The 12,845-nt window shown below is 34.0% G+C and overlaps 1 protein-coding gene across 3 annotated transcripts; it reads left to right on the top strand.

Annotated features, from left to right (window-relative positions):
* Positions 1-2,907: 2,907 nt before the first annotated feature.
* LOC104601778 (cold-regulated protein 27) lies at positions 2,908-12,140 on the top strand. Of its 3 annotated transcripts, XR_735952.3 has the most exons (6): positions 2,908-3,216; positions 3,942-4,136; positions 4,262-4,562; positions 11,214-11,330; positions 11,452-11,961; positions 12,075-12,140. XR_735952.3 is itself a non-coding variant. In XM_010265241.3 (5 exons), the coding sequence occupies exons 1-4, from the start codon at positions 3,115-3,117 to the stop codon at positions 11,303-11,305; spliced, it is 690 nt and encodes a 229-aa protein (XP_010263543.2). In that variant the 5' UTR covers positions 2,908-3,114; the 3' UTR covers positions 11,306-11,330; positions 11,452-12,140. The 3 variants fall into 3 exon arrangements, 2 of the variants coding, with proteins under 2 accessions (XP_010263543.2, XP_010263544.2); XM_010265241.3 differs by having other exon boundaries at positions 11,452-12,140; XM_010265242.3 differs by lacking the exon at positions 12,075-12,140 and having other exon boundaries at positions 2,908-3,204; positions 11,452-12,014.
* Positions 12,141-12,845: the final 705 nt, after the last annotated feature.

Raw genomic sequence — 12,845 nt, 5'->3', positions numbered from 1 at the left:
CTTCCCATCACTCCCATTAAGCCAAGTCACCATTCTCAACTCCACTACCTAAAAGTATTACTATAATCTCTCTCCTAAGGTATCTCCTCTAAGTCATTAGGAACGAATCATGTTACCCCACTCCCTAATCAATTCCTAAATATTCTCTCCCAATCTATATCCACTCTCTCTCATTAAAATATTCTTATTAATTAATAAATAGTTAAGTATTGTAAATATTTAATCCAACCCATATTCAATGAGTATTAAATAATGTTATTACCAAAAGTTAATAAATACAATTAATAAATTAACAAAAATTAAATGTTCTCATTAGTATGGCTAGTAAATTTCCAAAAATTAATAATTATTGTCATTAATTAACTCATCATGACTTTTTGAAGTATTTTGGGTAAATATTGTAATATTCATGTTAATTAACAACATTTTATAGAAATTGAAAACTCTTTAATTAATTTCTATAAAATTGAGAATTATATTTAACATTTATCAAAAAGTATAAAATTTTGTTATCATTATTATTATAGTTAATAACCAAATGCAGATGGGGGAATAAAATATTATAATGTTGGAAAATGAAAATATTAATTAATTTATATAGGAAAATAAAAGATAAATTAGTGTAATTTTGTTAGTAAACTACCTAATAAAAATAAATCTTTAATAACAATTTAAAATGATTTTCAATAAATCTCCATAATTACACAAATGTAATAAATTTTTCATAAAACTACATTTTCATAAAATAAAATTTTAGAAATTAAAAGATATAAAATTTTTGAAAGTTTATTTAAAATGTATTAAATAATTATTAAAAATTATTAGAATATTTTAGAAATTTTAGGAAAATTTATTATATTTGATAGATTTTGGAAGATTATTGAAAAATTATGTAATTTTCATTGTATATTATTGAAAGTTATTAAAGATAAATGAATATGGAAAAGGGAAAATTGTAATTTGAAACAATAATTACACAAATTATTAAGATAAATTAGTATAATATTGGAAAAAGAAAATTACTAATTAATTTGTATTAGAAAATATTAGACAAATTAGTGCAATTCTGTAAGTAAACCATTTTAAAAGAAAATAAATTATTTAATAACAATTTAAAAATAAATTTGAATAAATTTCCAAAATTGCATAAATGTAATAAATTTTCCAAATTTTCATAAAATTACATTTTTTAAAATTAAAGAAAATTTAGTGTACTTTTAGGAATTTACTATGTGATTGATACTCAGTATATCCTTTTGATCATTTTTGTCATCAAACTAAATATTGGGTTGATGGGGAGCGGATGCCTTGCCTTGAACCCGCTTGACACTAGGGATGGGGTGGGGGAAATTAAAGGATCCCCCATCCTTGATGAGTAGTGGATGCTTTTCCCTAAATTTTCCTGACACTGATGACGAGGCGAGGAAGTTTGAGAATTTCCCATCCCTAATGGGGAGTAGGTGCCTTACCTTGAACCCACCTGGCACTGGGAACGGATGGAGATGGGGTAGTGTGCCTTGACTATGGGGCGGGGACAAGGGTGGGGTGGCTTGCCTCGATCCTACCTAGTTGTCATTCCTATATAATTGTTAATTATTAGTGAAATTAATAAAAATGTTAGCTTTTGTAATTATTTTTATTTATTTAAAGTCAAACAAAATTTCATTTAAAATAATGAAAATAATAACAATTATTAAAATTACTATAAAGGATTAATAAAATTAAATTTATTAAAAAATATTTATTCATATTAAATTAACAATAATTATTTTTTGTAAATCAACATTAAATGAAAAATGTAATTATTAAAATTTTAAATATTAACAATAACATAAATACTTTTAATTAATTAACAATAAATTTTGATTATTAATTTAACAATTAATTAACAGTAAATAAAATTATTCAATCTTTCAATTTTCGGATGCATAGGACGAGTTCCTACTAATAGTACAACTATTCCATTCCTTGAATCACTTCCCTAACCGCCCACACTATAGCCCAGTAGCTGAAGCATCAAAATTTACTTTTGCTTGCCGAGTTAACTAGGTATATTCATTAATACTGGATGTACTTTGACTCAGATATCAATATGTTAAAATTTATTTACTTTTCATTGAATTACATTTTACAAAGTATACTTTTAATTAATATTAATTTACATTTTATAAAATATACTTTTATGATATTTATCAACACATTCAATTAATCATATCTTATATTTGCATGTGAAGCAATGCACCATAGATTTTTTTCTTGTTTTTATTCACTTTATTTATCTTAAAATATGAAAAAATAGTTGATGACAATGTGTGTTTGGTTCCATACGCATTTATAGAAGAGTCGTTTATTACTTTAAAACATTTACTAGAAAAACTATGTTTTTTGTTTCTATTATTTGGTTGGGTCCGTAACCATTTCATTTCAAAAAATATCTAGACATTTGAAGAAACAAGAATTTGTCGTTTTTTCAAATACCTCGTATAAATCCAAACATTTATGTTTTTTAATATTTATTTGATAAACACCGAAACCAAAGAAGTTTTCATACAAATGCGAATGCCTATATGGCACTGGCACTGAGACGACGGTGAACCCATGGAAATTAAAAGAATTAGTTCACGTGTTAACTTTATTTCCATAGTTGGCGTATTTATCCTTTTCCATAGTTGGCAAGAAAGGGCAGTGGACATGGTCGTAAAGTGCAAGCCACGTAATCGGATCGTTCTTTTACCTTTTTTTCCGATACCTCCGCCCCGGAACATTATTAGCTGGGATTCTGGGTGGAGTTGCATTAGATATTAATAGCAGTTGCTGACATGGCGACCTTTTCATTTTATGACACGTGTAAAAGCGAAGCCACGTGGAACGTTTTACGTCCCCAACAGCAGCACCGTCCCCAGATTCCGTCCTCTGTCTCCCTCTCTTGATTTCATACTCTTTTTCATCTCCCTCTTCTCTTCCAAAACTCTCCTCCAACAGAAACACAGCAGAAATTCAAATTATTTACTTAGAGAAGATTATTCTTTCTTTCCTTCGTTTTTTCTTAGACTTCGAGGAAAAATAGAAGGAAATCTCCGCCAAGCGACACCGACGAGACTGCCTGATCGAGAAATGCAGGGTTACAGGAGGGAGAGTAGTACGGGCTCCGAGCTGTCGGAACTAACCGGTCGCAATTCTAGACATTTCCTTGGAGATGTCGAGGTTGAGATCCCCGTAATTTCTTTCTTTCTTTCTTTTTTACTTTGTTCATTCCTTTTCTTCTTGTTCCTTTTGGTTATTATTACTGAGTGTAGTTTTGGGGTTTCTGTAGAAGGCTGAACATGGATTGTTTGTTTTTTATCTTTTATGATTCTGGAGCTGATTTCTTAGATGAATCTTCTTTATGCCTGAAGTTCTAATTTATTTGCTTCACTGTTTCTAGAAGAGTTCCTTATTTTCATTTTGTTTTTTTTTTCATGGTGCATTCTTACTGACTAAAGCTGGTTTTGAATCGCTTTTGACGGTTTCCAGAAGAGTTCCTTATTCTGATTTATCTTAAGGTTGTTGCTTTTGACGGAAGATATTTGTTTCAATTGACCACTTCTTAGATAGAGAATATTTGCAGTTTGATGGGCTTCTAACATTTAATGAGGTTTTCTGAAAGATATTGATCAACATGACGGTCAATCTCTTTTATGTTAGCAGAGGGATGAGCTTCTTTCTTTCTGTCTAATATGACAAAGTTTGACAAAGTAGATGACTAGTGCAGGTGTTGATTAGTTTCTCAAACAATAAAAGAATTATAAGATGGGAAACTCTGTTATTCCAGATCGAGTGGTGATATTAGTTTCTAGGTTGTTCTGCCTAGATTTAATCACTTTGTTAATAGGAACTCAACGTGATTTTGCTTCTTGAGATTTTTTTTTTTTCGTTGCTGGATTTCACGTGTGGACTTGCAGATGGAAGAACCCATCTGGACAGATGAGAAGCACAGTTTGTACCTCAATTTCATGGAAGCATTGTTTGTTAAAGACCTTTATGACCACAAGTATGATTCCGTAGACTTTCTTGGTTGGTGCCCACAGAAAGAAAACCTACCAGATCGAAACTCATCAGGACAATCAAGTTCCGAATCCCCTATATCCTCTGGCAAGGTACAAAATATAATTTTCTTATCATAATTATATATACTATGTTCTCCAGGAATGGGTAAATATGTTCACCTGGTTTACTAATGTCTTATTATTGTATTTTATCATTTTTCTTATATTTTTTCCAGTTCACAGTTCTTCAAGATGGCTCATGGCAGACGAAATTTTTTGAAAGAGCTAAACCTCAATCAGGGAATGCAGGTGAGTGTTGTGGCTTTCTGGAAATTCCACAGATCCAATATTTCATTTCTGCTGGGAAACACCAAGAAGTTACATCAGCCATTTCACAACAAAATGGTTCACTGCATACTTCTGCAATTGGCATAAGAGGCAACAACACAGCGTCTCATGGAAAAACAACAAGCTCAAAACAGTTGTCAGTGTGTCAGTTTCACTTGTTTCATCAGGAATCTGTTGGGAACAGTACAGGTAGCTATCAACTGTAATTTTGTAACTGTCCATTCTTAGCCATTTCCACAGCGTAATTATACATACTGCTTAAGATGCATATCCACTTTGTTTACCCTTTCCATGCAATATGCATGCACCATGCGCTTATTCTTGAGTATTAACTGCTCCCTCCTTGAAAGAGAAACCAGTATTATGGTATGCCATACAAGTCCCATGAAATTATGCCTACTTATTTACCAAATAAAAAATAATGAAATGATAAATGTGAAAGCCACTTGCATTGTTTTGAAAAGTTTAGTATGAAAATAATGTTTTTGGAAATCATTAATGAGGTAAAATCAGTAGTAGCTCTAACTTTATATTCAGATCATAGATGCACTACAAAATCTGGAATGGAATCATGCAAGTAGAATTATGAAGTAAAACCAGAGAAAATATTTACACTTTGGTTATCAATGCACCAATGAAACCTGAACATAGAACCTAAATCTTAGATGCACCAATAGTCAGTGGAAATGTGGAACTTGAAGTGGATATGACTAAATTGAAATATGGGGCAGACTTGTGGAGTGATATGATTTAGGTCCAAAGAAATATTCTGAACCCAATGAACTCCCTTTAGGTATTTGAAACAACACTGGATGACCAATGAAACCTGAACACAACATCTAAATCTTAGATGCACCAATAGTCAGATCATGGATCACCATGAGATGAAAATGTAGAAATTTACAGTATCCTTTTTCTTTTCCCTTCCTTTTCTTTGGGGGAAGGGGGTTAGATATATTCCGGGTGTTTGAGGTTTGGCTATATGAAGTAAGCTTTTCAATGAATGAAATAAGCATGTATTACCTTTCTTCCCTTTGGGTATCAAAACCAAGGAGGAATTTTTTAGTTAGTGTTTTAAAATGCATCTAGGAAGAAAAATAAATGACTGTATTTAGTTCAATGAACTATGTCTTCACTGAGAAAAAGAGAAAAAGAATGAAGTAACTATTGTAGGACTAATGAGAAATGAAAAGTTTTGCATTTAGAGTGTGGAAGAAATCCTACGGTTCTATATGAAAAATACTCTTTTAGGCATTAGTAAACTATGTTAAACCAACCCCATGGAACAACTTCAGAATGAAAGAATGACAATCACAGAGCTTGGTTGCTAATGATAAAGTCCAACATATGAGCAACCCCCCCCCCCCAGCAGGAAAGTAAATTAATTCTATAATCACCAACAATTATTATACTGTTAATTATTGTTACATATTTGTTGCTTAACTTTGCTTTCTATATTCTTTCTACCGTTGTTACTGTTTTTATCAAAAGCTCTTTTTATCTTTCCATTTGTTCAACATGTTCTCTTACTCTTTTTATCTTTGCATTACTAAAAACTCCAATGCAGGCTAAAGTTAAGTGAGTTGACATGTTTTTCTGTTTTAGAATTTCTGCGGAATGCAATCTACATTTAAGATAACCACCACTCCTCCTTCTGTAGGGCTTGGCCCTCTTCTTCAGTCACTAGCCATTTAAAAAAAGAAATAAAAAATAAACATAACCCATCAACAAGAATTGAATTCCTTTTACACCATTATTAGTAACTGATACTTTTTCCCAAGGAAAATATTACAACCTAGTTGGTAATAAATTTCATTTTATTACCAAAAAACGTTGAGTAATCAAATCATTCCACTATTTTCTCTCTCAAAGAAGAACAGGCTGACCCACTTGCATACTCAAAAAAAAAAAAACTTTATAACCAATCTAAACCATTTCTAATAGTATTTTTACTGAATAAAAATTTTAGGCCTTTCTCCAATTCTCCATAAATAATAGGGTAAAATATAAAAACCTCCCTTGAAGTTTCACTTTAACAAAAACCTCCCTTGTAGTTTGAAAAAACCCACATTTACCTCCCTTCCATCATTGTCCCAGTAACACAGACTTGGAAGTTACTAAGTTGCCCTAGTACTTGTTAGAGCATCTTTTAACATAATTAAAAATACCAGATTTGCCCTTCTGGACTTCACTCGACCTGATGAGTTTACATAGTAAAGTTACTTTACTCTTTTCAATTTGACCCTAGGAAATTTTTTAGTTCAAAGTTCTTTTGGGGGTATTTTAGTAAATCCTCATCTAAATTGATAGACATAAGGTCAAAATGGGTATTTTCAAAAAAATAATGCATTAGTTCAACATTTTCCATCTAGGACAATGATGGAAGGGAGGTAACTGCAGTTTTTTTTTTCTCAAAACTACAGGGGAAGTTTTTGTTAAAATGAAACCTGAGGAGAGGCCTTTATGATTGTCAAAACCTCAGGGTGGTTTTTTATATTCTTACCCTAAAAAATAAGATGATTTCTTTTATAGCAATATGTTTAACATGCATCCCTTTTATTTTCTTTTAGTATATCTAATTGAGACTTCTTAATTTCATAGATCTTACAAAATCGTCTTAGATTTTATTTATTATCACATTCATGATATCAGTATTTCTAATAATGTGTTTTGCAAGTCCTTTGTATGTTATGTACAACTTCAGTTTCTATCCTCTTATCTTTTTCTATATAGCCATCTTCACTACACTTTTTCTTGTAAGGCCTTGAATTTGAAAGGGAAAGCTAATTTATAGATCTTATTACATATTCTATTTGGATTTAAAAATGAGGAGAAAGCATAGTAGAAATGAATGATGAGTTAAGCGAATAAAAATGTATAAGCTCTTAATAGAATTTTATAATTTGATATAATTACTATCCTCTGCTAAAAAAATCCCCAAAAGAAGAAAGAAGGAAACATTCCTGGCTCCACCCATGCCTTTGGTTTGACCTGTTAGCTATTACACCAAATTTGTGCTAATTAAAAAAGGAAATAAATGAAGGAAACTAAAAAGCATATCATAAAAATAAGGGAAAATTCCCAATTAGTACCCTGTACTTTGGATCTAGTGCCACTTTTGTCCCCGAACTTTAAAACATGACAATCCAGTACCCAAACTTTCAAAACACAACAATCCAGTACCTGCCATTAACAGACCGTCAGTCAAGGCCATCACGTGACATAATGTGCGGTTTAAATAATTTAAAAATGGCAAAACTACCCTTTATGATATTAGTTGGACCATTTTAACCTTTTCTTTTAAACGTTAAAAGAAAGGGAAAGGGTTCTTTTTCTCTTCAATTTGGGTTGAACGAATGAAGGAGACACAACACAGAGCAGCAGCGAACAAAAGCAGTGAACTCCCTCACTCTCAATTTTTTTTCCTTTCTCTCTCTCTCTCTCTCTCTCATTCTCCCATCCTCTTTCCATCTCCTTCCCTCCTTTTCTTTTTTCTTTTTCTTTTCTTCTTGGCACCCCTGTTTCACCACCGCCGCTGCAACTCGAACCAGTGGTGGTAGCAACCTTCCTCCTCCATCCATTCCGGCTCCCCCCCCCCTCTCTCTCTCTCTCATTCTCCCATCTTCTTTCCCTCTCCTTCCCTCCTTCCTTTTCATTTTTCATTTTTTTTCTTTTCTTCTTGGCACCCCTGTTCCTCCACTGCCACTGCAACTCAAATCAGTGGCGGTAGCAACCTCCCTCCTCCATCCATCTCAGCTCCTCTCTCTCTCTCTCTCTTCCTCTTATTCATTCTCTTCTTCACTGTCATTACCGTCCAGCAAACCAGATCTGAAAATCCCTCCTCTCATTCCCCCCAAACTGATACTCTCTAACCCTCCACTTTCCATCTTCTTCTTCTCTGAATTGAACCCATCCTCTTCTTTCTCTCCCCCCATTCTCCTTCCCAATCATTCCTTTGCAATCGAATCCGCTTCTGCAACCCAATCCACACAACTGTTGGTGCCGCCATGACGTTGCAAGCAAATATTCAACATAGCACCCCCTGCTGAAAGAACCCATGGAGCAATTGTCAATGCCTCCTTCTAACTGTGCTAAACCACCAGTCCCCATTGATCTTTAGCTTCCAATTGAAGTGCAGCCCACTGTCTTCCCTGCCCACGTCCATATTGCCATCCCAACTTTTTGAGTTTTCTCCTGTCCACTTGGAATCTCGACAGCATCGTTGTCATCTGCAGCTGAACCCCTGAATGTCCAAGCAAAACTAGAGGCGTTTCCGGCATCGTTGTCCAAGAATTTCACCATCAAACCCCTACTTCACTACACATGACCAGCTGTCAAGGTGTTCTTCTTGCTAAGTTCTTCAATGGAGAGTTACTAAATCGTTCAATCACCTGTGTTGAAAAGCCAAAGGGTAATTGCATCTTTTTGCATGCTGACTGACGGTTTGTTAATGGCAGGTACTAGATTGTCACGTTTTAAAGTTCAGGGACCAAAGTGGCACTAGACCCAAAGTACAGGGTACTAATCAGGAAATTTCCCTAAAAATAGAAGTGAAAGAAACTATGGGACTGACTTCAAACCACCAAAGCTAAAAATAAAAATTATAAAAATTTATAATGCCCTCTTCACTGGATTTTTTTCCTTTTTTTTTTAAATTTCACTGGATTTTATCTTCATTTATTGAATTAGTTGCAGACTCTTCATGATGAAAATCCTAAGTAGCTTTTACTGAAACGGATATTTTTTAAACAAGAAAAGCAAGGGGTAACACAACCTAACTAGCTATTTTAGCATATGAAATGAGCAAGACCACTTTTCCTGTGTAAACATTTATAATGCATTTTTTGGTGCTAAATTCCAGCCATTTTAGCTGCAACCTGGAATTTTCAAGCCTAGGGTTCTTCCTGTAACTGTAACAAGATCTCTATCTGGACCATTTACCATTTTTATAAGTTCATCTGATGCTGTAATTGAAACTTCTTTGGACAATTGTTTCTGTATCAGTGGTAATTCATGTCTATTGTATGTCTGTTTAACTTTGTTCTGAAGCAAGAAGCCTTTAGGTATCCTACCTTGTCTATTTCCAATTTATCCAAAGTTTACTTTCTCTAATCTCTATTTGTTTTCTGTTTATTGTCACATCAGGTCCCTTTTTCTTTATACATTCATTACCTTATTGGAAGACCCTTCCCGTTCTCTGCTAATAAATTTTCTTTGGAATAGCCCAGTGGAATGAGGATAGTTGCTTTTTTTATCACTATAAGGATAACATACGAACTATGTTTAAAATCAAGTATTCTCTAATCTCTAGGTGTTTTTGTATGTCACTTTTCATTCTCAGTGATCATTTATTTATTTTTTTCATGAGGGCGTTTTAGACAACCACCCTTCTTAATGTTGGTTAATAGAATTGTTAAACATGCCCATATATTTGTGTAAGCACAATATTTCATTTTATTATTTACTGATTCTTTTTTTGGTAAAAATACAAAAATTATTTACTGATTCAAGCTGCAAAGAAGTCATTGCAAAGGTCTTTCATGGTTTAGGGTGGGTTACACCCTCTTTCATATTGGCTAATGCTGGTGGGAAATAGCTTTGTCCATCTCTCCCTCGGTTCTTCCTCTTGCTTAAGATTTGGCTAACAAATAGAGCCATAGTTCGTTTATAGTCATTTATTTCTGTTGATTGGACCCCCTAGCATTATAGCTTTGAGATGGGAAACCTAGAATAAACGGGACTTCACTCTAGTCTCCTGTTAGATTTCTTTTAGCTCAAAAACTCTAATAGATAAAACTTAGATTTAATGTGGCGCACCTTTGGCTCGGTTGCAGATCCAAATTACCACATCTAGTTATCTACTGCATGGTACCAGTTATAGAAAAAACTCCCCATGTTTCATGGTTTGCTACACGGTAACAAAGGGAAGGAAAAGGCATTTTCTGTGTGGACAAGAAAAATTTACAAGGCCCCTACAATTAATTGGATGTGTATGCATGCATTTGGAGCACTCAATTGGTACACCACTTGAATGACAACACAAAACTAAGAAATCAATGCAAGGGGTCAAACCTACCTACACACTAGCACCCGATGTTGACCTTTTCCATCAGGGTTAAAATAGATGTGTTTTTATCTTCTCAGTGGATGGTAAATGTCACCCATCAGCATGGTTTTCAGTCATGAATTATCTTTGATCCAAGTGGGAGGTGGAGCAGAACCAGTGTTGGAGCAGAGAGGTCCTCAAGTGCCAGCCTTATCTCATAGGTCCAGAGCACATCTAAAGCATTTGTGCAGTGATATCAATAGATTACGAGCAGTCTGTAAGTTTTGTGATATCGATACTGAGGGATTGACTAAAGTTCAACGGTGCGATGAAACTTCTTTTCCACTAGTATATTACTTTCTTCTTTATTGTCTCATCAAAGCTATTCGATCTTATTAATCCATGTTTTGTATGGTTATTGGATTCCTAGCATTTTCATGGAAAGAAATTAGAGAAGGTGGAGACTTTCCCGTATGGTCCTGGGATATCTAAAATGTATTCCTATATTTGTTGGAGTGAGGTTCTATACTGGATCAGCTCCCAAACGGCAGATTATATGTCCCAAAATAGGGTTACCTACAGTAGGGCAGTTAGTGCACCATGCTACAGACTAGATATTCCTTAATCGATCTGCTCTCCTATAGTAACCAAAACATTAAGGTTTTTCATCCATATTGGGCATACAAGTATAGCGAGTAATGGTTTTACATTGCTCTTTATTTGTGGTAATTTGTTGCTTAATTTTTTTTTCTTTTTCCTGTACCGAAATGATTGGACTATTTCCACTGTTGCAGAGGTATCAGATCAGAACTTCATAGATGAAGACCAAGAAGAAAAGCTAAGCAGTCCATGCAGGACAAAGAGGATGAAGAGTGGGTTTGAATAGTTGGCAGCATTAAGCCGTAGGAATTGTATGCATGTGAAAATCACGTGTTTTGGAAAATCTAGCTTCCATATATACATATTACTCTGTTAACCATGTATGTTGGAGAATCTAACTTCCATTTTACTCTCTGTTAAATGTTGTCTCAGGTTGTTCCATTTGGGGAATCTTTATATCTGTGGATCCTAATGAAAGTTGTTCTCCGGTGAAACAACAAAAAGTTCATGGTGACTGCAATGGGGAATCATGGACAGTTTATTGTGACCAAAGTCCAGGCTTCCAGGCATTGGTTAAGGTCAAGAGCTGAAATGGTAACATGCAACGTAGTGATTACGAAGGATTGAAGTTCTAAGAAAGTGAGAAGTTGGTATAAGGATATGGAAAGGACCAGTCTTTATTACCAGGTTGAGAGATACATATAGAGAGATGAAGACAATGAGGCATCAAGGAGATTACTGCGCAGAGTAGTTAGCTTTACGCAATAATTTTGTCATGTCTAAATTCAGCGAATTAGGGCTTGCTATTGAAGATATTGGCGGTAGACAAGAGTTGACGACTTTAAACAGGTTAATAGCTGCATCGGAAGTATATATAGTATATATAGTATACGACTTTAAACAGGTTAATTTTGCATGAGGAATACAAGTACTGAATTCCGGGTGCGTGAGAACAGTACAAGTATAACATTGCATAATGCTTTCTCTTTCCATCATCTCCAAAATTCTCAAATTCTCTCTCTGATGTATTGATTTTTTTTTTTCTTTTGGTACAGCGATGTATTGAATTGAAACCCTCACATGCATAAGGGAAGGCTGTATACCCTAGTACTCTACTACTACTTTTGTCTAATCTGCACACCGCATGCACATCTTAGCGTGCATTGGGAACATCTCCTACTTGTCATTGGGAGATGTTTGTTCTGTGGGGTGCATTCTGTGGGGCACAGTTGTGAATTCCCTTTTATCCTCTTCAAACCCATTAGAGCTGCAAGGCAGAAAAAAAGTATAAAAAGCAAAATGAGTACAGATGAAGTGCCCAATTTGTTTGAAATGGAATCCTAGCGTGAAGGTTATATGGGCTTTAATGAAACATTTTAGTATTTCGTTACAAATGGTTGGTGTGATGTTCATGAGCATTTTATAATTACAAGAATGTCATTATTTGTCTTTTTAAATTTTCTACTAATTATAAAATTGATATTATTTATAACCTTTAAGTACCATAAAACAATCATTGACTTTTTTAATTGTGCATATCATATAATTACATTTGTTATCTACAAAAATGTCATTGAAAGCAATATTGCCACATTTTTCATTTATTACCTCTCTCATTTTAGGGTTGTCAAAGGATTGGATCGGACCTGATGGACACAAACTGATTGGATGAATTTAGTTTTGGTTCTTAATATATTGTCTCAATTCTTATTAGGGTAAATTACAGATACCTTATACTTTGAGTGACAGATTGGTACTTGAATTTTCAATTGTAACACTTGAATAATAGACACTAGGGTCCATTATTCCATGTTTCTATGTATGAT

Source organism: Nelumbo nucifera, chromosome 1 (assembly GCF_055504915.1).
Source record: "Nelumbo nucifera cultivar China Antique chromosome 1, China Antique-T2T, whole genome shotgun sequence".
NCBI lineage: Eukaryota > Viridiplantae > Streptophyta > Magnoliopsida > Proteales > Nelumbonaceae > Nelumbo > Nelumbo nucifera.
This window is presented reverse-complemented; position numbering and strand designations above follow the sequence as displayed.

Bases quoted from the DNA above. Each gene is read 5' to 3' on its own strand.
- LOC104601778 (XM_010265241.3), top strand. From the start codon at position 3,115: ATGCAGGGTTACAGGAGGGAGAGTAGTACGGGCTCCGAGCTGTCGGAA. The intron at 3,217-3,941 runs GTAATTTCTTTC...GTGGACTTGCAG, and splicing joins ATGTCGAGGTTGAGATCCCC to ATGGAAGAACCCATCTGGAC. The intron at 4,137-4,261 runs GTACAAAATATA...TATTTTTTCCAG, and splicing joins CCCCTATATCCTCTGGCAAG to TTCACAGTTCTTCAAGATGG.